This window comes from Periplaneta americana, chromosome 1 (genome assembly GCF_040183065.1).
Source record: "Periplaneta americana isolate PAMFEO1 chromosome 1, P.americana_PAMFEO1_priV1, whole genome shotgun sequence".
Classification (NCBI taxonomy): Eukaryota; Metazoa; Arthropoda; class Insecta; order Blattodea; family Blattidae; genus Periplaneta; species Periplaneta americana.
In genome coordinates this window covers 197,208,807-197,234,720 of record NC_091117.1, presented here as the reverse complement: position 1 = coordinate 197,234,720, position 25,914 = coordinate 197,208,807, and the positions used below count along the sequence as shown (strand labels likewise).

The window sequence follows — 25,914 nt, the reverse complement described above, 5'->3', positions numbered from 1 at the left end:
GGTATGATATGATATGATATATTATATAATAAGGTATGGTATGGTATGGTATGATATGATATGATATATTATATAATAAGGTATGGTATGGTATGATATGATATGATATGATATGATATGATATGATATGATATGATATGATTGATATGATATGATATGATATGGTATGGTATGGTATGGTATGGTATGGTATGGTATGATATGATATGATATGATATGATATATGATATGATATGATATGATATGATATGATATGATATGATATGATATGATATGATATGATATGATATGATATGATATGATATGATATGATATGATATGGTGTGGTGTGGTGTGGTGTGGTATGATATGATATGATATGATATGATATGATATGATATGATATGATAGGATATGATATGATATGATATGATATGATATGATATGGTATGGTATGGTATGGTATGGTATGGTATGATATGATAAGGTATGGTATGATATGATATGATATGATATGATATGATATGATATGATATGATATGATATGATATGATATGATATGATATGATTGATATGATATGATATGATATGGAATGGTATGGTATGGTATGGTATGGTATGGTATGGTATGGTATGATATGATATGATATGATATATGATGTGATGTGATGTGGTGTGGTGTGGTATGGTATGGTATGGTATGGTATGATATGATATGATATGATATGATATGATATGATATGATATGATATGATATATTTATTCCTCCAGCTTACATCGGTCGTGATGGCTCTTCACATTTCTGTATACAGTGCCATCACTCCCTTGGATACATAACATTCTGCTTACGCTTTTTCTAAACATCCGGCTATTACATATAAATGACCCTGATCACTTTTCTATCACGTCCCTCACCTCTGTTTCCCTCCCTTCTTTTTAAATTTACCCCTCCCTTTCCTAGTTATCTATCTTATTCTTACTAATCTCATTTAACTAAACAATCACTTCTCACAATCTGTTAATAATTGTTCCCAACATTGTTTACATTTGTTGAACTCTTCCATAGTTGTTAACTTATTTATTCACTTGAATAACTAACGTTCACTGACCACTTATTCCCATTAATCTAAACGACATTTCATACAAGTTGAGAGGATGCGAAGGCATTTCTTTCCCCTTCTACTTGTCCTGTGTCCGTCAGTGACAGACTGGTAGCTGTTACCTCTTATACCTGCACTCCCCAAGCTGTACACACTAGCAAATAAAATATTAAATAAAGTACATAAGTGAATATAACATACAGTGCTACAAATGTTTGACAGTTACATGTTAGAGTATATTTTTGTGTCGTTCTTACAGTATTTTCAACTACGGTACATTTAGGAATGTTAGTTTGTATTATGAAGTCAGGGGGAGCGACACAGTGAAGATTGTTCCATTGTGTATGCTGTAGAGTAGCAACTAGCGGTGAAGAAAACGTTTATCTTCTGTTGTAAGCAGCTTTTTAATGTACCAGTTAATATAAACAGCACTAAAATTCAACATAAACGCTTAGTATTGACTTTAGAAATATGAAGTACCGGTAAACACTTTCAGAAATAAAATTTGTCACTATGTAGAAAGTCAATTAGTTGAACGTTTGTAAGATTAACAGTAGCATCTTCCCCTTGACTGATGGTAGGAAGTGTGATTAGAGGGGAAAGCCTATCAACCAAACTGAAATGGGGTTCAATCTGTATATTTTCAGTCGAAGTAGTTTCTACAGTTTCATTACCTTTTCATTCCCACTTTCGTTATTATATTTGTATCACTACTTACTTATTATCAATCTCTGGTTATTACTTGTATCTTATCCTTTTTCACTATTATTTCCTTGCCTTACCGTCTTTTCTGTCACTATCACTCTTTTCACTTTATCACTTTCTTAAGTTTTGTCACTCTTGCATACTATTTTCACTTAATCACTTTCCTATGTAAATTAATTAATGAAAAGGGAGACATATTTTGCCCTGACCGAAAAGTAAAACCACGAAATGGCTTTAAAACCCCAAATTTTATACAGCCTATATAGGAGGCAAAGCGCACAAATGTGCATGAAGTTAGTATAATAGTTTAACACTGTTCCTTGCTGTATTCACTTAAAGTCATTTTGCATTTTAAGCACTTACCGTAATGGTACATTGACGTTCAAAGATATCCGACCCCACTAATCGATAATATTCGATAACTTGTTCGTGTGAGCATCGCTTCTTTAGTTATTACTTCTATGAATAGATGGCGAAGATAATAGTCACGGTTGCCAATCGAAGATAAATATACCCGTGATATAGAATTCAATTTTTCATCCCACTCAACTGATTGTAAAACAACACTGAGTTTTGCTGGAAATCGCTGATATTATCTATTAGAAGAATAATTTATTATTAATCTACATAATCATTTTCACTGACACTTTTTAACAGCTCCCAATAATGGTGCCACCTATTGAGAACTAGCGGAACTATTTCAAACTTTGTCAATTTTTCATATCTTTGGTTCTGACTTATCCCGTGGCTGGAAAGTTCGCTTACACGATCATAAAATCGTAGGTCGGATACCTTTGAACGTTAGTGTACCTTTTACAGTTTCCCACATAGTTCACACACACAACTTTGACTTAAATTATGGAAATATTTATTTTTGCAGAATTTATGGTGGTAGCCATGTACTGCTAGTCGAGTGATCGCGCTTCTTAATTCCTGATTGGCCCCTATCCAGTTTCTATTAACCATGGCTTCAGTTGCATAAAACTCCTCCCAGATCTCACCTCTCTCCTCTCTCCTCTCTCCTTGTTCTTAGGAGTTCCTACTCTTAGGGTGTAGACGGTAGTTGCAGAGTTATTCGGATGTCCTCAACAAGGAAGGTCTCTCTCGCTATCTCGTAAGCTAGGCGGGAAAGTGTCCACTTTGAGATTCCTAGCGTTCTCTTGAGATATCTTGCCTTTGTACTTTCTATTGCTTTTAGATCTGCTACTTTGAGATGTTTCCAGATTAGATCCGAGCCATAATATGTTCGAACATTTATCCTGGCTGCGATTCAATAACCGTAGAACACTTCATTCGCTGTCTCTTTAGTTTCGAGTTCTCCACACTTCTATTCCAAATTATCTGCGTTCCCGGTTTAACTATTTATCCTCCAATCACACTCTAAACACCAGGTCACAGGAGAGCCAAATCCTAGCAATTTCTTCTCATAGAACATCCCACTATTCATCCTTTTTTACTGTCTCAGTTCCCCGTGAATGGAATTCTCTACCTCAGAAGATTAGGGGCTGCCAGACAGTAACCACTTTCAAGAAAAGGCTAAACGATTTCTTAAGGACGCAGTCAAATTGAAGTTATAATTTTATTATAACCATGATCGAGTTTAATAACTTAATTATATTTAGGTATGACTTTTATTATTATTATTATTATTACATAATTATTTTATTGGTGTGTTGGGAAGATAAAAAGAATTTTCATTGTATTATATTAATTATGTATTGTATTGTATTAATTAATTTTTATAGCAATGTAATAATTTTGTAATTATTATTATTATTATTATTATTATTATTATTATATTTTTGTATTATATTAATTATGTATTGTATTGCTTTAATTATTAATTATTTGTAATTATTATTATTACAATTATCATTATTATTATTATTGTTGTATTATATTAATTATGTATTGTATTGTATTAATAAAGTTTTTATGGCAGTAATTTTGTAGTTATTATTATTATTGTTATTATTACTATTATTATTATTATTATTATTATTATTATTATTATTATTATTATATTACTTTATTGGTGTGTTGGAAAGATAAAAAGACATGTCATTGTATTATATTGTTATATTACCGGTTGTTCTATATGGTTGTGAAACTTGGACTCTCACTTTAAGAGAGGAACAGAGATTAAGGGTGTTTGAGTATAAGGTGTTTAGGAAAATATTTGGGGCTAAGAGGGATGAAGTTACAGGAGAATGGAGAAAGTTACACAACACAGAACTGCAAGCATTGTATTCTTCACCTGACATAATTAGGAACATTAAATCCAGACGTTTGAGATGGGCAGGGCATGTAGCACGTATGGGCGAATCCAGAAATGCATATAGAGTGTTAGTTGGGAGGCTGGAGGGAAAAAGATCTTTAGGGAGGCCTAGGCGTAGATAGGAAGATAATATTAAAATGGATTTGAGAGAGGTGGGATATGATGATAGAGAATGGATTAATCTTGCTCAGGATAGGGACCAATGGCGGGCTTATGTGAGGGTGGCAATGAACCTCCGGGTTCCATAAAAGCCAGTAAGTAAGAAAGTAAGCATGTATTATAGTGTATTGTTTTAATTATGTTTTTTATAACAATGTAGTAATTTTGTATCATACTGGTTGAGTGGAAGAGAAGGCCGAATGGCCTTAACTCTGGTACTTAAAATAAACCATTATTATTATTATTATTATTATTATTATTATTATTATTATTATTATTATTATTATTATTATTATGTGATTGCCGGTAGTACTTTTGCAAGATCCGTCTTACGCGGTCACCAGACATTTTAATAACATGTTACTTTCACTTAGCTGACCGTAGTAGGCTGCTAAATTAAAATGGAGACATTTCGGAATAGAGAACTACTGCTGTTTAATATTTCCATTAAATGTTAATAGTTGCTGTACAGATTCACAATTTAACATTTATTTAATTTCAATAAAGGTTATAAAGATAAATCACCATCATCATCCATCAAGCCATACATACAGGGCGATCCATATTTATGTCCAACTTTTTATTCGTTTATCACAAGTAAATGAATTAACATGACAGGATGAAAGTAGCATGAACTAATAGTCCAGTCATTAGGTTTGCTTAAAATTCCACCAATATTAAAATTCGATGTAAGCACCAGCATTTGCTGCACATTTTTCCAGACGTGGCTGAACGTTCTGTACTGCTCTCACAAGCATTTCATTTGGCACCCGGCCACACTCCTCTCGTCTGACCATAGAATGTGTCGCAAAAGGTTAGGTTCCTCTTGAATCCATGCTAGTGAGACTCTGCAAACTCCATTCTGATATCACAGTCCTCACATGACAGAGCTTGCACAAAGTGTGGCTTCCATGGCCGCCAATTCATTTCCTTTAGCAACCGCTGCACGGACCCATAGGATACACCAGATTCCCGCTGGTACTGTCGAATGGATTTCTTAGGACTTCTCTGGAAGGCCTCAGTAGCGGCTGCTTTGGTGTCCTCTGTGATCACTGTTTTTGGTCGGCCAGCACACTTCTGTTGCATAACTGAGCCAGTGCGAATCAAGTTGTCGTGAAGTCTCTTGATGGTCTTGTAGTCCAGCGTCGCATTTCTTCCCTTCACCATTCTCCACCATCTCTGCACCATAATTGGGACTGCGACACCTCCATTCGAGCAGAAAGTCGTGTACAATCGTACACTGACAGTCTTGTATCCATGGTTAATGTTTTAAGATTTACACTACTTTTCTCTGATTACATTACATCAGGCATGTCAAAACCCTGCACATTGTACAGTCGCGCACATTGTGCACTTGTCTCTGTGCGATGTGCAGTTCCTATTCCCCTACCTGGAGGGAGTGAATCGGCTTGGAGGGGGACGCGACAGGGCTGTACAGTACCTGCAGTAGCAGAACAGCTTTTGTTTTAGTAACACAGATCAGTACGGATGTGCTCATTGAGCTGTGATTGTGAATGCGTTATGAAAAATAAAGTGAGGAGTCCACAGATATAACGAAGAAGAGAAATCATAAATCATATAACATAACTGTTATGATGTTTTCCTCAGCCAACAGTAATTATTTTAAAATGAAAGGCTTTCATCATATCATGTGGACCTATTAGTGATGCGAGAATTTAAATCACATTAGTAAAGTTCTCAAAATACGATATTCGCCAGCTCTTATTTCTTTTTTAGTACTCTCACGGCAAGACAAACATGACATTGATGTTGTTTTGGAGTATGTACTAACACAGTCATCAATGGTTAAACGATTTACAACTTTTATCTGATAAACTGATAAGTGATGATAATATTGAGTGAGTAATACATGTGAGGGTCTTGAGGTTGTAAGGGAAGGAAGAAAGCAACTATTTGTAAAGCGGAAAATTTTTCTGGAAAAATAATACACAATGGCGAATTTTCCATCTCACGTTACTATATTATCTTAATATACTTACGTTAATAAATCTTTAAACCTGATATAAAGAAAATGTCCTCGCTTCACAGCTTGTGAAGTACTCTTTTAACTCAATTCAGTAACGCTCCCAACTTGCTGATACTTGCTCTCACCGTTTTCCAAATAAACTGTATATAAATTTAAATTCAAGTTTAATTTATCCAATTTATTAATAATAATGTGAATTTATATTAATATACAACAAGGAAATGATTCCGGTGTAAAAGCCTCACAATGTCCTATTGCATGTAATTGGGAGTAAACTATTTTCTTTAACATTTGTGCACCAATGGTCCCAATAATGCTTGAGGAACAATGAAAGAGTATTACTTTGAAATAATCAGTACCTACTACGTAAAATGAAATACTGTGTTCGTTTTTTGTTGTTTCGAAATTACTGCAATATTTATATTTTCTTCAAATACTGTATACAAATCATGTAAATAAATGATTCTTTACAAAGGACTGCTTTGTGAATTGTAACTGAGTAAGTTTATTGTTTCTTGTGTTACAATTATTGTGAAGTATAGACACTGACAATAATTGTGTTTTTCCTTCTGCTAAGTATGTTTATAATGTCCAAATGTCAATTTAATTGAACACTAGAAGCGCAGAATAGATTCTTGTACATCCCTCCAGCTAAGAACTGGTACGAGCATCACGTGAATGACGCAATCTGCACAGACCGGCGTTTCACGCATATACACTGCACTTTCAGTGTCTGATTTCTGACATGCCTGCATTACATGTTTCGGACCGTACTGAGAACACAATAAATTAAAATAAAATGATAGCTTCTTTTGTGATTTTAATGGTATGGAACACGGTACATTTTAGCGGTGCAATGGGTCACTTAACCTGATTGGTTTCGCTACTACAGTGTAATAAAAAGTTGGACATTTAATATGGATCGCTCTGTATGTAATGTATCATAATGTACAGCCTACAAAGAACTTGAGGTAATAAGGTATACTTAGATACGTGGGGTAAGAAACTATACTATGTGGTATGTGAAAGTTTGATAAATGGAAAACGGTGTGTTGTGACCTCAATTATTGCGATAGCGGTTATGCTTTTCTTTTGCGCAACATTCGTCCCACGTGAGGTTGAATATTGAGCAAAATCCAACCCTCCCTCCAGCATCGTCATGGAGACCTCATCGAGCTAGGCCAGTCTACTGTTAATAGAGGGTAGATACTAATGTTTTATTCTTTACTCGTGTATCAAGTCCTGTACGTGCTTCAGATAGAATTATACCAATCACTGATGATGTAAATTTTTCCGGATGCATTACTCTGTTAAACAAAACATTTCGCCTCATCTAAAGTGAGTTTTCTTGTTCACTATTTCGCAATTACTTAAGCTCTTACATCCTTAGAAAGCAGAGGTTCAGAATTCTCTGTTTATGTCTGCTTTATCAATGTTGTTATCTTCTATAATACAACGATAGTTTTCTGGTAATTTAATTGAGCTTATCTAATGACAGCAAACATGAGTTTAAATTACTTGAGGATAACTATTATCATTAATTATATTCGGCAAAGATAAACCCAATGCGAACAACTAGAGCCTTCTTCAGTTACAGCCGGAACCACACGTCGGCAACACTGTAATTAACTGTCAAGCGGAGGCCTACGATACAGAACACATGTTTGTGCTAATGCCGATTTTCAATGTAAATTAATGTTACAATATAAGTGTGTGTCGATGGAATTATGTTCGCGGTTGTACCAAACGTTAATTGTTGATATATTATAAACTAAGTTGGCGATAAAAACAAGACAATAAATGAAAATATGGCTGCAGTCTTTGGCCATTTTTACGATCATTAATAATAATGACAAAATGATTGACAATTCTCTAAATATTAAATATTGTATAAACTACATTTATATAGTCTTACTTGTGGTTTGTGGTGAATCAGAATTCTAGCCAAATTGTTGGGTCTCGCCTGCTAATCAATAAAGTTACGCCGTTGATTTTCAAGTTCATTGTAAACAGCTGTTTTGCGATCCCATAAATGTTACAGTTTTGTTGAAGATTCGAAATGCCTGCTATACTTCAGAACTACCTGTAATTTGTAGATGCATACACTCACATTGTCGGTTTTCAAGATTTGTTTATTAATATTATTTCTTTTGTAATAAATCAGTTATAAACGTGTTTCTTTTCACTTCGTATGTACAGGATTTACAGTTCACTGACTTTACGCTAATTGGCGCATACTTAATAGATAATGATGTGTTTTGTTACGTATTATGTCAAAGGTATGTTTCTTCATTTTTAATAGGCCTAGATCTTTATACTTGGTCTAACTGTATTTACATCCTATAATGTTCAATGAGTTTACGCTAATTGGCACATACTTAATAGATAGTGACGTGTTTTGTTACGTATTATGTCGAAGGTATGTTTCTTCGTTTTTAATAGGCCTAGATCTTTCTACTTGGCCTAACTCTATTTACATCCTCATACTTTATTATATGTCAATAGTTTTCTCTGTTTACATTTTTATTTTATTTGCATAATTTACGTTCTTAGCTTGTTTTCTGTAGTTATATTTATTTAAAATTACATTTCAAAAAGTTTATAAAACCAATTATTACAGTAAATAATGCCACTCTTCCGTACCATTCCGTCGTCAGAAACCTCGGCATTTTCTTGGACGAAAATTTAAATTGGGAATGTCAAATAAAGGAAATATCCAAGAGAGTGTACTATACCATGCATTCTCTTAACCCATTCAGAAACTTCCTCCCGCCAGAATTAAAACAGACTTTAGTGCAAACCCTCGTACTACCACTGTTTGACTATTGCGACGTAATACTTACAGACTTGACAACTGACCTTTCGAATATGCTCCAGCGTGTGCACAATATGAGTGTCAGATTCATCAGCAATGCTCACAAATTTAACCACATTACACCCTCGTTCAAATCTTTATCCTGGCTGCAACTTAGTAACCGTAGGACACTTCATTCGCTCTCTCTTCTGTTTCGAGCTCTCCACACTTCTACTCCAAATTATCTTCGTTCCCGGTTTAACTACTTATCCTCCAGTCACAATTTAAACACCAGGTCACAAGGGAGCCAAATCCTAGCAATTCCTGCCCATAGAACATCCCATTATTCATCCTCTTTTACTGTCTCAGTCCCCCGTGAATGGAATTCTCTACCTCAGAAGATTAGGGGCTGCCAGACAATAACCACTTTCAAGAAAAGGCTAAACGATTTCTTACGGGCGCAGTCAAATTGAAGTTATACTTGTGATCGAGCTTAATAATTTAATTCAATTTAGGTATGACTATCATTACTTTTATTATTATTATTATTATTATTATTATTATTATTATTATTATATAATTAATTATTTTATTGGTGTTGTGAAGATGAAAAGAATTGTCATTGTATTATATTAATTATGTATTATATTGTCTTGTATTGTAGTATTGTATTGCTTTGAATTGTATTGTATTGTATTGTATTGTATTAATTATGTTATACTCATAGCATTGTAGTAATTTTCTATCATACTGGTTGAGTGGAAGAGAAGGCCGAATGGCCTTAACTCTGCCAGTTAAAATAAACCATTATTATTATTATTATTATTATTATTATTATTATTATTATTATTATTATTATTATTATTATTATTATTATTGTTATCATTATTATAATTTAGGGTAACAGTATTGTTATGGTGACTGGCAAGGTTCAAACTAAAACTGGCTTCCTGGGCATCTGAAATATTTACAGAAAAGCACGATAGATAATCGCATAAGATAATACGAAAATGTATCCTAGACCTTTAAGGTGAAACACAATAAAGTTGTAAAACATTGTCAGTTTGATAGCTACAAATTTGTTAATTGAATGGAACTTAAGAATACCGCGTAGGAACTTACTTCTTTATTGCATTATTGATTTTATTTTTTTCGGTGCAAGGAATATCTTATTTATTTATTTATTTATTTATTTATTTATTTATTTATTTATTTATTTATTTATTTATTTATTTATTTATTTATTTATTTATTTATTTATTTATTTATTTATTTATTTATTTATTTATTTTCTTGTTTAATTAATTATTTATTTACTTATTGACCTATTCACTCACTCATTCATACATTCATTTCTTCATTCATAGATGTGTATATACTTACATAGACTGTGTCTAGTATAACGTTTACGTGCAAAAAAGTATTCATAACTAATTGCTAAAATCTGGCAACAGACAGTAATACATGGAGGGAATAAACTTAAAAACATTTCCAAATGAACAGAAGTTGAAACATCAAGGCTGAAATATATTTACATATTTTAATATTAACTCACTTTCAATTGAGAATATCGAAATTTCAATGCTTTCAATAAATAATCCGTCATATTATTTACTTCTAAATTAATTTTCACTTTGATAAAATATATCTACTTCTTTTAAGAACTGCAATTTAAATATTCTAAAGCTTGTAAATAGGAGAAAAATAATGAGCATTGGCTTCACTTTTTGAATGAAAAATATGTGATGAAAGAAACGGTAGGCCTACCTAGAATCTAGATGCGTTTTACTTATTGTGAAAATAAATTTCTATTGCCTACAAGGTAGTTTTAAATAAATCATATTCTCACAGGCACACGAATAAGCAGATAAAAACACATCGAACGGAGCAGGGAGCGGACTCATTACAGCCTTGAACAGGTCTGACTCGCAGAGCTTAAAGCTAGTAGCACAGTCTAGTATATACAGTCACGAAGCTCAATACATAGTAAATATGCATCTATAGATAGTTGCTAACCACTAGGATCGCTACTATCGCCTCATTACAGACAATGCAAAATAGTACCGGCACAGTCTATTGTTCCTAGCACCCTCACAACTCAAGCTTCGTGACTGTACATACTGGACTGTGCTAGTATGATCCATGTGCACCTAAGTTGTACTGAAAGTAATCAAACGCATAAAGATTCTAATTTATAAGGAAGAAAACAAGCAATAACTCTTATTGACATGAATTACAAGAAAAACGATTTTTTTAAATTTCATCTCCTCTACCCCACTGTAGCCCTTGAACTAGAGTTGTACTATTGTTCAGCGATTATCGTGTTCTTGGACAAAGCGTCACAACTATAATCTGACTTGAATACAATAATTCATAACAGTACACTGAGAAGGCAGTTCAATACCGTATGGCAATTACATCATCAGTGTCTGGGGTGTTTACTGGAGCGAAGTTAAACTGCGTGTAACTGGACACCTGTTCTCTGATATTCTAAGCAACATGTTTCAGTAATGCATTTCCATCGGATCGAACCGGCATTAAATCAGAGCTATTTACGCATTATCGACAAGAATTTTAATGTCGAAAGATTTGCCATATCTTTTTCACTGTTCTATACGATTCATATAGTAGTTCCCAAAGAAATGGACATCAATTAACTAATTTTAATCGACATAAAATTCTTTGTTTTTAAAATTAAGGGGGTTGTTCAAAGACCCAGGTACTTCAATTTTAGAACATTCCGAGATAATTAAAAAAAATGTTTGAAAAATTCGTGCTCTTTCCTAATAATTTCTATTATAGGTCACATTAATTCAACATTAATTTTTTCTGATAGTCTGCTTCCCTATTTCAACGTTTGTTGAACTCTTTGATATCACATAATATTCGTGTTACTTACATCGATTCTTAGTATTTATTCATTTCAGTAATATGATTAATCATACAATATATTTCAATATGAAAAATTGCAAATAAATAAGTAAATTGAAATGATGACCGCTATATATTTTTGCGTCAATAAGATAAACAGAGTGTATTATAACTTTCTCTTTGCTTCTTTCTATAGAAGTTTTAAATCTTCTACAATTTCTTTTTAAAATGTCATACAAGACAGTAGTAATGAGAAGGGACCGGATTTTTATGTAATATCAAGGTATGAAATATGTACATATTTATGTAATAAAAATAAACTGAATATGTACCAAAATATGTAAAATCATGAAAATATTTAATATCAATATCTGGCAGGTATAGGATAGGTAAGACTCTCCAGTTGTGATTTCATAGAGCACCCGACTTTTTTTAGCGAACACTTGACACATTACTATTTATCCATCTGTAGTGAAAGCTTCGTCCAATGCAATCCATGATTTTATTTTTATCGTTAGGGTTGAAGATACAGGGGCCATTTTCGTTAGTTAAAAGCAGTAGATAAACTCACTTGTACTTTATAGGTATTGTAAGTACTAAAACTAGAGAACTGAGTGAAATGAATGACACAACAGTACTGCAAGCACTGTTTCGCTCTACTGGATTAGGATAAAATAAGAGGAGATGTGGGACACATGCATTTTAGCTGCTCCCTGTAAGAAACAAAGTACCGGTACCTACTAAAATCTCAAACTATAGGCATTTACAAACTGTTGTTTGAAATGTGGCATTTCTGTCTCATTCAGAAGGGTAGGATTATTTCTGCCGAGAACCATACTTTCTAATTGCTCGGAAAATCCCATTTCCGTATATTTTTTTAATTGGGTTATTTTACGACGCTGTATCAGCATCTAAGTTTATTTGGCGTCTGAATGAAATGAAGGTGATAATGTCGGTGAAATGAGTCCGGGGTCCAGCACCGAAAGTTACCCAGCATTTGCTCGTATTGGGTTGAGGGAAAACCCCGGAAAAATCCTCAACCAGGTAACTTGCCCCGACCGGGATTCGAACCCGGGCCACTTGGTTTCGCGCCCAGACGCGCTGACCGTTACTCCACAGGTGTGGACATTTCCGTATAGATCTACTAAATTTAAAATAAAGAGGTCAAGCAATAGTGGTACTTGTCACACCTAAAAAGGCTTTTATTCATTTTTACTTCTCTGAAAGAAAGAAAAAAACTTCTGCTGGGGAAGTTTTATTTTTCCTTTCAGAGAAGTAAAAATGAATAAAACCCCTAAATATGTAGATTTAAGTAATACCAAGCCGTGGTATGTAATGTGGGGTAAATATGTGAAGTATGTAGTATCAAATTTTAATATATTAATGGTAATTACAAGATTCGCAAAGATTAGTTATTTATATACGGTTAGGTTGAAAGGAATATAATAAGTAATTACATAAAAATCCGGTCCTAATAATGAGTGAACTAGGTAGACGATTCTGCACCGTAGAATCGCTGTCGTTCAGCTCATGAAACATATTACAGTTAGAAAGGATACCATTCTCAGTCTTAGTAAATTACTTCGTCCATTCTTTACGTTACATTGTCGACGACATTAAGGAATAATAGTGAAAAGTAGATGGGGAGTAGAAGATTAAACTTAATTACGGAGTCTTTTAATTAATTGCGTAATATATTTTACAGTGCCTGTCAGACAATTCTAATAGCCTAAAATAAGTAATTAGTTTCAAGTTTCAGTACTTTCCTTTGAGTAGCCTTTACTTTCAGTTTGTCTCAAGTATTGGCACGTTAAACTCAGTTTCTATGGATTTTTAGGACGAGGAAATCATAAGCGATGCATCTAGCTAATCCAAACTTTAGTGATGCCCCACTTCGATTATTGCGATTCTCTATTCACGAATCTAAATACTGATCTTGCCCATAGTCTACAGCGTGTTCACAATATCTGCGTTCGTTTCGTTTGTGACATTAGAAAATTCGATCATGTAACACCGTCACTAGAATTGTTGTCTTGGAGTCCACTTAAAGAAAGAAGATTCTTCAACTCTCTCTTATTACTATTTAAAATCATCCACACCTCCACACCCTCTTACCTAGCATCTCGTTTTGTTTACCTTTCATTACCTCGAACCCGGAACATGTACCTTCTCTCTATTCCTCTGCACAGAACATCCTTCTGCTCATCATCTTTCAGCATATCGATTCCACGACTCTGGAATTCTCTCCCTGACCATGTCAGAGACTGTCGGACAATATCAAAATTCAAATTTAAATTAAAGAATCACATTCTAGTTCATGGAATTGCTTGTTGAACACCTGTCAGGTTCTGCAACTTCTGCTTAATATAGTGAATATTGTAACTATGTTGTTGTAAAATTTACAATTAATATGTAATGTATTATTATTATTATTATTATTATTATTATTATTATTATTATTATTATTAGTGGACATGTAGCACGTATAGGCGAATCCAGAAATGCATATAGAGTGTTAGTTGGGAGGCCGGAGGGAAAAAGACCTTTGAGGAGGCCGAGACGTAGGTGGGAAGATAATATTAAAATGGATTTGAGGGAGGTGGGATATGATGGTAGAGACTGAATTAATCTTGTTCAGGATAGGGACCAATGGCGGGCTTATGTGAGGGCGGCAATGAACCTCCGGGTTCCTTAAAAGCCAGTAAGTAAGTAAGTAAGTAAGTAAGTAAGTAAGTAAGTAAGTAAGTAAGTATTATTAGTATCACTATCATCATTGCTATCTCTGTTTTTCTTTCTTTTTTTTTTTCTTGTATTAGCTCGATGAGAGCTCTACAGTGTCCTTTTGATCCTGTTGATCCTATATAGAGCTTTAATTTAATTTTTATTATTTTCATCAGTGTTTGTATTTCTTTTTTGAATTTATATGTGCTATCTAGCAGGGTGGAAGAGAAGCCCTTATGGCCTTAATCTTGTCAGATTAAGTAAATAAATAAATAAGTATATCAATATATGAATAAAATGTCTAAAGATTTAAGCACCGTATGTTATATTTATTCTACCTTCGGTGAATGTTAAGGAATTGTGACGTAACCTTAATAACCTAAATTTATAGGGGAATGACCCTGTGTCTTCATCTTGCAATGTAAATTCCGCAGCCATTCGGCTAATATTATGTACCAAAAATATAAGAATAAGTTATATAGATCACATAATATGTAATAAACGAAAGTTTAAACCTAAGTATGTCTACCGATACAGATGTTATATTGGAGGTTTATAGAGAAAACATATTATACACATAATATATTTTGTATTAAGTCTTGACTGTACATTCCAGGTAGCTATAAACCACTTTCTTCTGCAAGTGGAATCCGTAAGAGGAATTCCGTAACCTTAAAGCTTGAGTGGTTCTCAAAAGAAAAGGATCCAATTAGATTAGACAGTGTGTATTTTGATGTATTAAGTGCAGGACAATGGAACGAGAGACGTGCATTCCTGAACTATCGGTAACTATCTTAGCTATTCTCATATTAACAAATTAGGCCTATAATATTATGAATGTATTTGCACATTTCTTACAATTTGCATCAGTGCCGGAAAAATCCAGTAGCTCACTTGGTATACGCAGGATATAAGATCTCGAGTTAAATCCCGAGTGACGGCTGGAATTTTTTCATTACAAAATCTTCCAGAACGGTATCGGAGTTCAATCAGTTTACTATCAAACGGAATATCGGGTTTTTCCTGGCCAGAAAAGGCGGACGGAGCGTGGTGCCTACTTGTATCGTGCAATGTTCGAACATGAGAGGCGAAATGAAGATATTACAAACTTCGCTTTACTCCATAGGCATCCAAGAATACGTAGAAGTGAAATATGTAAACTATAGAGTTCATGAGTAAAAACAATGATCGTTAATAGTACTGTATTTTGATTAAACAGAAACCTAATGAAAATTATCAAACTCATAATCGCGATATTTCCTACTTTACGTAAATGGATGAAGTGCTTTTCTTCCCTCCTATACCTAGTAAAGTGATTTGTTTGTATTGTACGTCAGTATCATTGAACTCCTGTCGTGGAAGGGGGTAGCAAACGGTGTTTCCGGTTCTCAACCGTTAATCCAAAGGTATAGCCAGCGATGGGGCTTCCCCTCAGTCATAGTTGAACCCCCTCCTACTGCTAGCTAGCAGACTACTCATTCCTATACCTGTTTCCGTCCAAATCGCGACCACAAGTCTGCGAGTATCAGTGGTGGAATCATGCTATTCTGCTCCTTGTTTAGTGTGTTCCGGCATTTTAAATCCCTCCATGAACAGAATTATAGTGAGAAGAATTTGGCAGATAAATATATGAATTTGTATTTTTATCGTGGTGACATTGTTGTACCAGAAATCCTGATATTACAGTATCGTGACGGTTAAACATATAGCAGAGAAATTTAGGTATTCTCGGAAGGGAGTAACAACTTTGGCCCCAAGTTTTATAATATGATAATAGCTAAATTCCTAAACATACAATGTGCTAATGCCGCTTATTTAAAAAAAAATAAATTAAAAAAATTACCGTTAATAGACAAAATTTAAAGTTCAATGATTGTAATATTTGTGTTTTTCTCTTCTTCTTTTTTACTTTTTACTCTGTTATTTAATAAAAATGTCTTAACATATGTGGAATACTCCCTGAGCACGAGTATGTAACTTACTCTTTCTGGGGCTGCTAGAGTGTTTTATCATCATCAACAATACGATTTGGGCCCATTGGCCCGTTTCGTCTCCATAGCAATATTAAAATTGGTCTTTCCGGCGTTTTCTAGGGCGTCCGATTCGTCTTCTCCCTTGGGGTTTATAATGGTGTAGTCGGTATGGAATGCGAGTTGGTTCCATCCTACATATATGTTCATGCCATTTATTCCTATATTCTGTGATAGTTTCTATAATATTTGGCATATTTAGTTCCTGTTGTATGTCTTCATTTCGCTTGTGGTCCAATAAGCTATATCCTGCTAGTGGCCTTAGCAGTCTCATTTCAGCTGCTTCTATTCTCTTCATCTGTTGAGTTGTCATACACCATGTTTCGGATCCATAGGTTAATGTTGGAATCGCCATTGTTTTGTAAAATTTTAAAATTGTGTCGGTCCTAACTTTCTTCTTTAGTGTTCTTTTTATCGTGCCAATTAACTGCTGGAATTTAGAGAGCTTCCTATCTATGTCGTTAATTTGTTCATATGATATCACGCAGCCTAGGTAATTAAAACAGTTCACTTGCTCTATGATTTCATTATTAATAATTATTTTTGTTCTTAATGGCGTTGTTCCCTTAAAACCCATCACTTTTGTCTTTTTAGTAGATATCTGAAGATCATATTCTTTGGCGATGCAGTTCAGTTTAAACAAAGCTCGTTGGAAGTCATCTTCTGTAGTTGTAAATATAGCCTGATCATCAGCAAACAATATTGTATTTAGAGGTGTGTTGGTTCGGTGTTTTATGTTAAAAAAATCAATATGATCTTTGTTCTGGCAATAAAGTATTATTATTAATATTATTGTTATTATTATTATTATTATTATTATTATTATTATTATTATTGTTATTATATTGTTGTTTCTTTTGTAACATTTTATATTTTATATTTTTGTTAATCTACTCATTCGATCTGTTTACCGAATGAAGTAACACGATTATACAAATCTGGCTTTCAGGTAGTAGCTCCCTGTAAAGCAGGTTTGAGCAATTTCAAGGAAAAATTGTTCCGGGGCCGGGTATCGATCCCGGGACCCTTCGCTTAGCGCGCGAACGCTCTTCCGACTGAGCTACCCCCGGAACAATTTTTCCTTGAAATTATTCAAGTAACACAATTATTATTTTCGTTCTATTTATGTAAATACATTTTAATTGCTCAAATATGAACGCTTGTTTCGTCCTATTAACATTTATCAGCACCCTATTATTTTAAGTCAGGAGTACAACAACACAACTATTACATCGCGTTTCTACTGGGTTACGCCACTGCACAGCTTTGGACTCGCCTTGTAAACAATCAAACGAAATACGCTGACCTTGCTGTTTTAGATGTGGAGTGAGTAGCCTAAGTGTCTGCTTATGTTCGTTCCACCCCTTTTCCCCATCGCTGGGTATAGCCATTAGCCAGGTTAATATTAGAAATGTTATTAAAAATAAAATGTTGTCCCTGTATATATAGGAAGTCACAAGTCTTGATATGAAAAGCTCTGTCTTAAGAATTCTCGGCCTAACCTCCATATGACAAATTCAATTCACGCTAATAATCCCGCAGTTTAGACGTGTCGAAAATGCCATCGTGCGCCGAGCCACTGTGTAAGCTGCAACGTGCATAGCACCTATGGAGGGAGGCGGACACCCGAAGGGGAAATAGAACAACTGTCTGATTGATTAAAGGATTTTCATTTTTCTTATGTCAAGCACTTAGATAAAATTATATACAGTACAAGGCTACAAACTAATGTTTAGTACGTGTAACGAAGAAAGAAATGAACAAGAAAACATAGGACACATTATCACAACCTGAAATTAATTGTCTTCAGAATGTCTCTGCGACAGAGTTTCAAAATCAGGAATTATGTCTCTTACTGCCAGTCGTAGTTGATCACGAAATCATGATCTAAATTTGATTTTTACTATTTTCATTGTTGAAAATAATTTTTCACAAACGTGAGTTGTAGCGAACATGGCTTCAACAGAGCAAGCGAAAGAACGAAGATTCAAATATTTATTTTTTGCCAAAGATTTGAAAAGTTCAACATTTGTCAAGTCCTTACATCTAGCTTTCATTTAACATCACATAGTAAATCTGTGAGTTTAAATTGAAGATCTAACCACATTATTCGTACATCTGCTGAAAAAGGATCGACGTACAGAGATAATAATAATAATAATAATAATAATAATAATAATAATAGTAATAATAATAATAATATAATAATAATAATAATAATAATAATAATAATAACACTTAACCTTTTAATGTTTCATCAGTAACATGTAGTATAATGCCGTTTTATGTTATACAACCGTTTTCCTCGTAATACTTGTGAACAAATCATACATTTAATATTGTCATCATATTGTCAGCAAAAAAAAAATGCATCCTCCCATCCTACTTGAAACTTTCGTTTTTATGGAGGTAGTCTACATGGTTTCGAGAGAGACATTGCGACGATACGCCACTCGCAGGTCAGAGACAAATACAAATGGAACGGAGTTTGACTCCAGTGAGTGAGAGGGTGGGGGTTGTAGGTAGGAAGCAAGGGAAATGCACTGCGAGCCACAATGTGCTCGTGAGTCGCCTTTTCGCCGCGGCTGCGTAGATTATACAACGCTATTAGACAGGCCTTACCCACTAATAAAGTAAAAAAAAAAAAGAATATTTATACTTTAGATATTACCAGGGAACGGATTTATATGGACTAAAAATATATGAAATATGTAAATATATATGTAGTTATTTTTACCAAAATATGGAATTAAATATGGATTTTTACCAAAATATGGAATTAAATATGGACTTAAAATTATAAAAAATGACTATGTACGTTAAATATTGGTACATTTTAATCAAACTAAACAAAAAATATAATGGACGTACCTTATCTTCCAATGTAGTTTCAACAAAACACAATTTTTATTGTCTGTTACCATAACAATAGGTTACAAACATTTCTTTCAAGTGCTGAAAAGTGAATCTTCTTCTATTGTCTCTGAGGATAGATTTATACTGACTAAAAGAGCGTTCGACGTCACAAGAAGTAACTGGTACATAATTCAATTTCACAATGTCTGCTGGGGATAAGTCCAAGTTAATCTTCACTGTTGATTCACCACTCATCACAGCAACAACCTTTTGTAGTTCTTCATATCCAGGGTTTTTTGAAAGTACAGTGTCCACCTTAGCTCTTACTGCATCTGCAACTTTACCTCTACCACGATTCAGTTGTTCCACAGTACTATTTATAATTTCAAAACTTTCAGATAGTGAAAGGTGCCTATTTTGGAGACTTTTGAGCGTTTTTATGATGCATGAAAATGTATGCTGAATGTGAGCTAAGTCATTCTTCACACTTATGTCACAGGTAACTGTTTTCGCAGTATCAATTGAGACTGCATCTTCAGAGTCCAATGCAAGGAGAACATTGTTAATAGAGTCTATATGTTCGGCATAATATTCAACTGCTTCTAGCCATGTACCCCATCTAGTTAAAATTGGCTTTGGTGGCAATGGAATTTCAGGGTACATTTCTTTCAACACGTTAACTCTACTGGGAGCTTTGAGAAATACTTTTTTCACTGATGAAATCAACAAATCTACTTTAGGGAAATTGTCTCTGACCACTTCTGCCACACGATGAAATGCATGCGCCACACAAGTAAAATGAGTCAATTTAGGATATACAACAGATAATGCTTGTCCAGCTTTGACCATATAAGGGGCAGCATCGCTAATAAAGAATAACACATTATCGTACATAATACCCTTTGGCCACAGGATACCCATAGCTTCGTTGAACAGTTTAACTATAGTTTTGTTATTGCACTTTTCTAGAACATCACAATGTAAAAGAATTCGTTCAGAATATTGTTCACTTAACAAACCGATAACTACATTACCAACAAGTCTACCTTCTTTGTCGGGAGTCTCATCAATGGAAACCCAAATTGAACTATCTTTAATTTCATCTCTTATCTACTGTATTGTCTCATCGTAGATGGATGGAGCATACGTCTTCCTAAGTGTTGACTCATCCGGGATTGTATGTTGAGTATATTTTTCAAGGAATTCCCTGAAGACCTTATTCTTTAGTTTGTAGAGAGGAATATCAGCAGAGATGAGAGAACGGCACAGGTCGATGTTAAACTCAGATCTTACATTCGATGTTGTTGGTTGTGTTAAAAACAATTGTCTCTGCTTGGAATTTAGTTGTTTGTTGGCCTGATGTTTACTAGTTGTAATGTGTTGTTGCACCAGGAACTTTTGTGTAGATGATACTGCACACTGACACAAATTACAAAATAATATTTTATTGTCAGTTGATAAACCATCTTCTTTAAATTCTGAAATGTAACTTGTTAGTTTTGATTTTAAATTGACTGAATGACGTACTTTTGGCATATTTACCGTCTTTATAGTATGATTTACAAAACTGAACCTATGTGTACTCTGACTGGCATTTAACTGTTGAGCTGCACAACTGAAGTCTGTTAAAAATTTTAAATTAAATTAATACAGTTTTGTAACTTACTTTCCCATTGTTGATAGGACTGCTAATTTTCAAATAACTCTGATGTTAAAGGGATTACTGAACATGTGTTTAAATCTCTATTGTTGAAATGTATTTTTAAAAGTTAATGGAATTTTGTTTTGTTTTATTGTTAAACCTAATATAATATGGACTGTTTTATATGAAATATGGAAAATATATGGAAATTAACGAAAATATGTACTAAACTCTAAAATATGGAAAAATATGGAAAATAAAAGTAGGATTTTTCAACCCTACACATTGTGAAACATAAAGATAATGCAAAATATAAATTATATTAGCTTTATAAGTAAATATGTATTTACATATAAATCCTTTCCCTGGATATTACCCTTATATTTTGACTGAGTGCTCAGTAGGTCCTGTACTATCCTACTTTCATTTTTAATTTATACATTTCTACTTTTGCAGTCCTTCACTTTTCATTTCACTTACGACTGTATAACATTAAATTTATATCTTTTCCAAACTGAAATATTATTTCACTGTATTGTTAAGACATTTTAAGTAGCTTATTTGAGCCGTTCAGAGCAGAAGTGGTGTAAGTCCAAATTGGTTAATGAGGTTAAAAGTAAAAATTCTGTAAAATACAGCGCAAAGTAGCAATTAATATGTCCTTCGTTCTATCCACTGACTACTAATAGGCCTAGTTTAAATAAATTGAATATTAATTGCTACTTTGCGCTGTATTTTACAGAATGTTTACTTTAACCCTTCTTACTCATATTTGACTTACACCACTTTTGCTCTCAACGGTTCATTTATTAATCACTTTTGTTATTTGGATTTTATTGTACTTGAACTGAATTCAATTGAATTTCAGGGAGCGGGACTACGACTCAGCACTGCGACTTTATCAGATCTATTGCGCTGACACTCATAGTCGGCTGACTAGGGGAGTAGTGGGTACAGTGAGAGACAAAATATTAAGGCATATGTATGCAAGTGAAATTTCAAGTATTCTTAAAATCAAGTGCAACAGAAATATACATTAAAACATGGAGTACAATAACACATAAACAGAAATGTTAATAGGTAAAGGACATAATATACAATGTGTGTTTGTAAAAAAAAAATGCAAATGTCTCATTGTTCCCATTCAGGAGGGTACAGTGAGACACTAGTGGGTCTATTAACGGACATTGAAATGATTTACATTTATTTCAAAAGAAAAGAAAGCTTGCTGTCTCTTTATCTTGCCATGTTCTGTAGGCTTATTCAGAATCATTTTGATGTCTGACTTCGAAACCATTGAAACATCTGGAACATTTGGAAAAGTGAATTTTCCATGACTTTTCAAACTTTTGCTAAAAATAAAATGAATTTTAATGACAACAAAGCTTATAATTATAAGAATTTAATTCAATTCTGTATTATTTTTTAATATTATTTTAAATTTTGTGAATAATTTTTTATTTAAGAAACCATTAAAATGTAGGCTAATGTATCCATTATTTTAAGCTATAGTTCCTAAATTAGTTACTAGTATGTTCATTTTTAATTTTAGTTAATGGTAAATGTAATATAATTACAGTTTGTTTCTGCAAATCATTGGTAAATGGGAACAGTGAGACGTCTCAGTGTATCCTTCAATGGCATGTCTCGCTGTTCCCTTTACGCATAGTTCGTTTAAAAATGGCACCATCATTTCAAAATCAAAATAAGAAAGACGAAACTTTGCAAAACATAACGTAAAATACCATAATATTAGGTAAGAAAACATTCATATTCCTATTTAATTTGTATATCCAATAAAACCTTCATTAAACACAAGCCGAAATTTTACTTTTAGAGTGAAAAATTACGAATTAATTTTTCATCACTCACCTTTATAACTAGAATCAAATCGAGTATGAAAATACTGTTACTTTACTTATGCAACATACAACTCCACTGTTACAAAAATTTCAACATCAAAATTTACCATCTAATAAAAAAATGTCTCACTGTTCTTGTCTCACTGTACCCACTTCTGCCCTACTCTAAGGATCCCTGTGTACCCAGGTTTCGAGCAGGTAACTCACTCATCCCTAGACCGCCCCTTCCCTGCGCCGAAGGCCGGCGTTCGAGGAATGCTATAGAATAATGACGGAATGGATAAATTTTGAGGGAATTATGCAGACGCCTAATATAAGGGAACGAGAGAACCCCAAGAAAAACCGCCCAATTGTCACTATGGATTTTTCAGTGAAAAATCTCAGATCTGACTCTAACAGGGGACCTTCTGCGTGACAGGCTGAAAATCTAACCACTCGGCCACCGCAGGGTTTTTATTGCACTTAATCTGCGCTTCACTATTTAAAACGTGCATGCGGTAATTTACTCCATTGCTTATGTTGCAGGTTTCATTCTTTTCGACCAGCCCTGAGCTCAGCAACAAGCAGAGGTTCGAGTACTTCTCCCGCACTATCCCTTCCGACCACTACCAGGTGAAAGCCATGGTGGAGATAGTTCGAAGAATGGGTTGGAGTTACGTCTCTATCATCTATGAGGAGTCCAATTACGGCATTAAAGTAAGTCTTTTAATTAACATATCTTACTTATTATAAACTTTTAATTCAAAGCTCGACATACTAAATAGACAATAGCGGGACATCCGAAACATGTAATTACATACAGGGACATCATTTTATTTTTACTAACATTTTTAATATTAATCTATTTATACCTTTAGAGAACCGGAAACACCGCTTGCTCCCCCCTCCAAGACTGGAGTTCGATGATACTGGCGTAAAATACAAATCACTCTACTAGGTATAGGAAGGAAGAAAAGTAGTTCATCCATTTACGTAAACTAGGAAATATCGCGATTTTGAGTTTGATAATTTTCATCAGGTTTTTCTTTAATCATAGTACAGTACTGTATTAAGAATAAGTGTTTTTACTCAGGAAGTGAATTATCCATGCGAACGTATTCATTATGCAGTGTATATTATACTGTCTACAGCACATTAGCGTACAATATAGAGAAAGAAGTTAAATTGAAAAATAATCATAATATGAATATTTAAACACAATTTTGAAAATGGTGGCCGTTCATTTCGATACAGGCTTCAGTTCTTTTGTGCATATTATCGCACTATAGACTATTGCATCTAATTCCAATTGCCAGTTTCGTCCTTCGTACTAGTAACTCATGTTGAAATAATTCTGTACCTACTCTACGTACTGTAAATTCAATCTTCACTTCTGCCCGACCCGCACAGATAAAATTACTCAGACATGCTATCTACTGTCCGTCCAAGTGGTTATGCCGCACGATTGTAGAAAGGGAGGAAATCACGTGACAGTTAATTACTTAACGAGGCCCTTTTATTTAAGTTAAATTAAACAGCTGTATAATATTATGTAAACTTCCAATTCCTAAGAGAAATTAATGTTTTCAGAAAAGAGCTAAGACAGCCCAGCTATTACAGAGGGGCGAGCAGAAGCAGGTGGGGGAAATCGGGATGCGACGTAGGCAAATGGACAGTACCTGTGCGAAAATATGATTCAATATTGAAAGCTCTTTCGTCACTGGAAAACGCGAACATATTTCTGGAACGTACTATACTCAGTAATTCACTACTGCTTACTATTTGCGGTCTTGGTTCTGTGTGGAGTTGGAACTTCCTTAGTAGAAGGGGTGGGAGTGAAGTGCATTCAAAAACTCAGGTACAATAAAAATTGAAGTAAAAATAAAATGATGTCCCTGTACATTACCTGACATATGAATATGCGGTATCAATAGACAAACATCCATGCTCTAGGCCAGGTCTGCACAAGGTTTACGCTCTCCGAGCCGGCTCACAGCTCATGAGGGGAATGCAGATATTAGCTGCGCTCTGTATAAGGGTGGACTGGAAGAAGGGGTTATCTCGTACAAAATGTACATAAAAGGAAGTACTATTACAGTGCTTATGAAATGAATTTCCGTTCAGTGTTTGCAAAATTATCTTGGACTATTATTAATTAATAAAGATATATGTATTTTACAGAAATAATAGAAATTCTATAGCTACTTAAATGTACAATATCATTTTGTTATATTTTTATTTATCAGTACATCAAAACGAGGTTTTATGCTGTTGGCAGCTGAAAGGAACAGTAGCCTACAGATCGTAATGAAACATCAATCACAGATGTTCGATGTCTGCCTTTATTAAAGTTGATTATAGAAAACAGTTGCTCACAAATATAATTGTTGAGCCAAACATAGCAATCATTTTCACAGTCAGCCTGTGTAGTCGTGGATATTATTGCTAACGTTTAGTCTTGTAAAACTCAACCAGACTAGTAGTATTATTCAAACGATCTTTAGCCCTTAGGTCACATTGAAGATCAATAAGTTCGAGCTGTAAATCGTTAAATGTTAAATGTTATGTTCCGTCTTTTAGATTCCTCCATACTGTACTGTAGCAGTAGGTAAGCAACGTGAAACAGTTACTGAGAATAGGCCTACACACTGCACTCCACTAGATAGCTGAGTGGTCGTTTCCCTCTCCTCTACCTATAGCAAGTCTATGTCATTCTGAAGTATCTTCCTCTCCGTTTCGGCGAGCGGTAAACACCGCTCTCGCGCTCCGAAAGAGCGCGCGCGCGCGTTGAGCGCTGTTTGTGCAGGTATGGTCTAGGCACTACTCGTATAATTCATCCGCGATAGTGGCTTCCACGCAATCTTAGAGCGTACACATACTCGCCCTAATAGACGTTGCAAACACTGTAGTCAGCTCCACCATTATTTATTACTTATTACTAAGGTTCGGAT

General features: G+C 34.2%; 1 protein-coding gene and 1 non-coding gene across 2 annotated transcripts in view; one reads left to right on the top strand and one right to left on the bottom strand.

The window, feature by feature from the left end:
• Positions 1-25,914, top strand: part of mtt (mangetout) — a 523,315-nt gene that overhangs the window by 188,565 nt on the left and 308,836 nt on the right. Inside the window, exon 2 of the mRNA XM_069835394.1 lies at positions 23,510-23,680. Coding sequence (XP_069691495.1) covers positions 23,606-23,680 — 75 coding nt within the window. The 5' untranslated portion in view covers positions 23,510-23,605. The remainder of the gene's footprint in view (positions 1-23,509; positions 23,681-25,914) is intronic.
• On the bottom strand, positions 17,622-17,695 carry TRNAS-GCU (transfer RNA serine (anticodon GCU)). The gene has a single exon. It is a non-coding gene; the product is annotated as a tRNA-Ser (tRNA).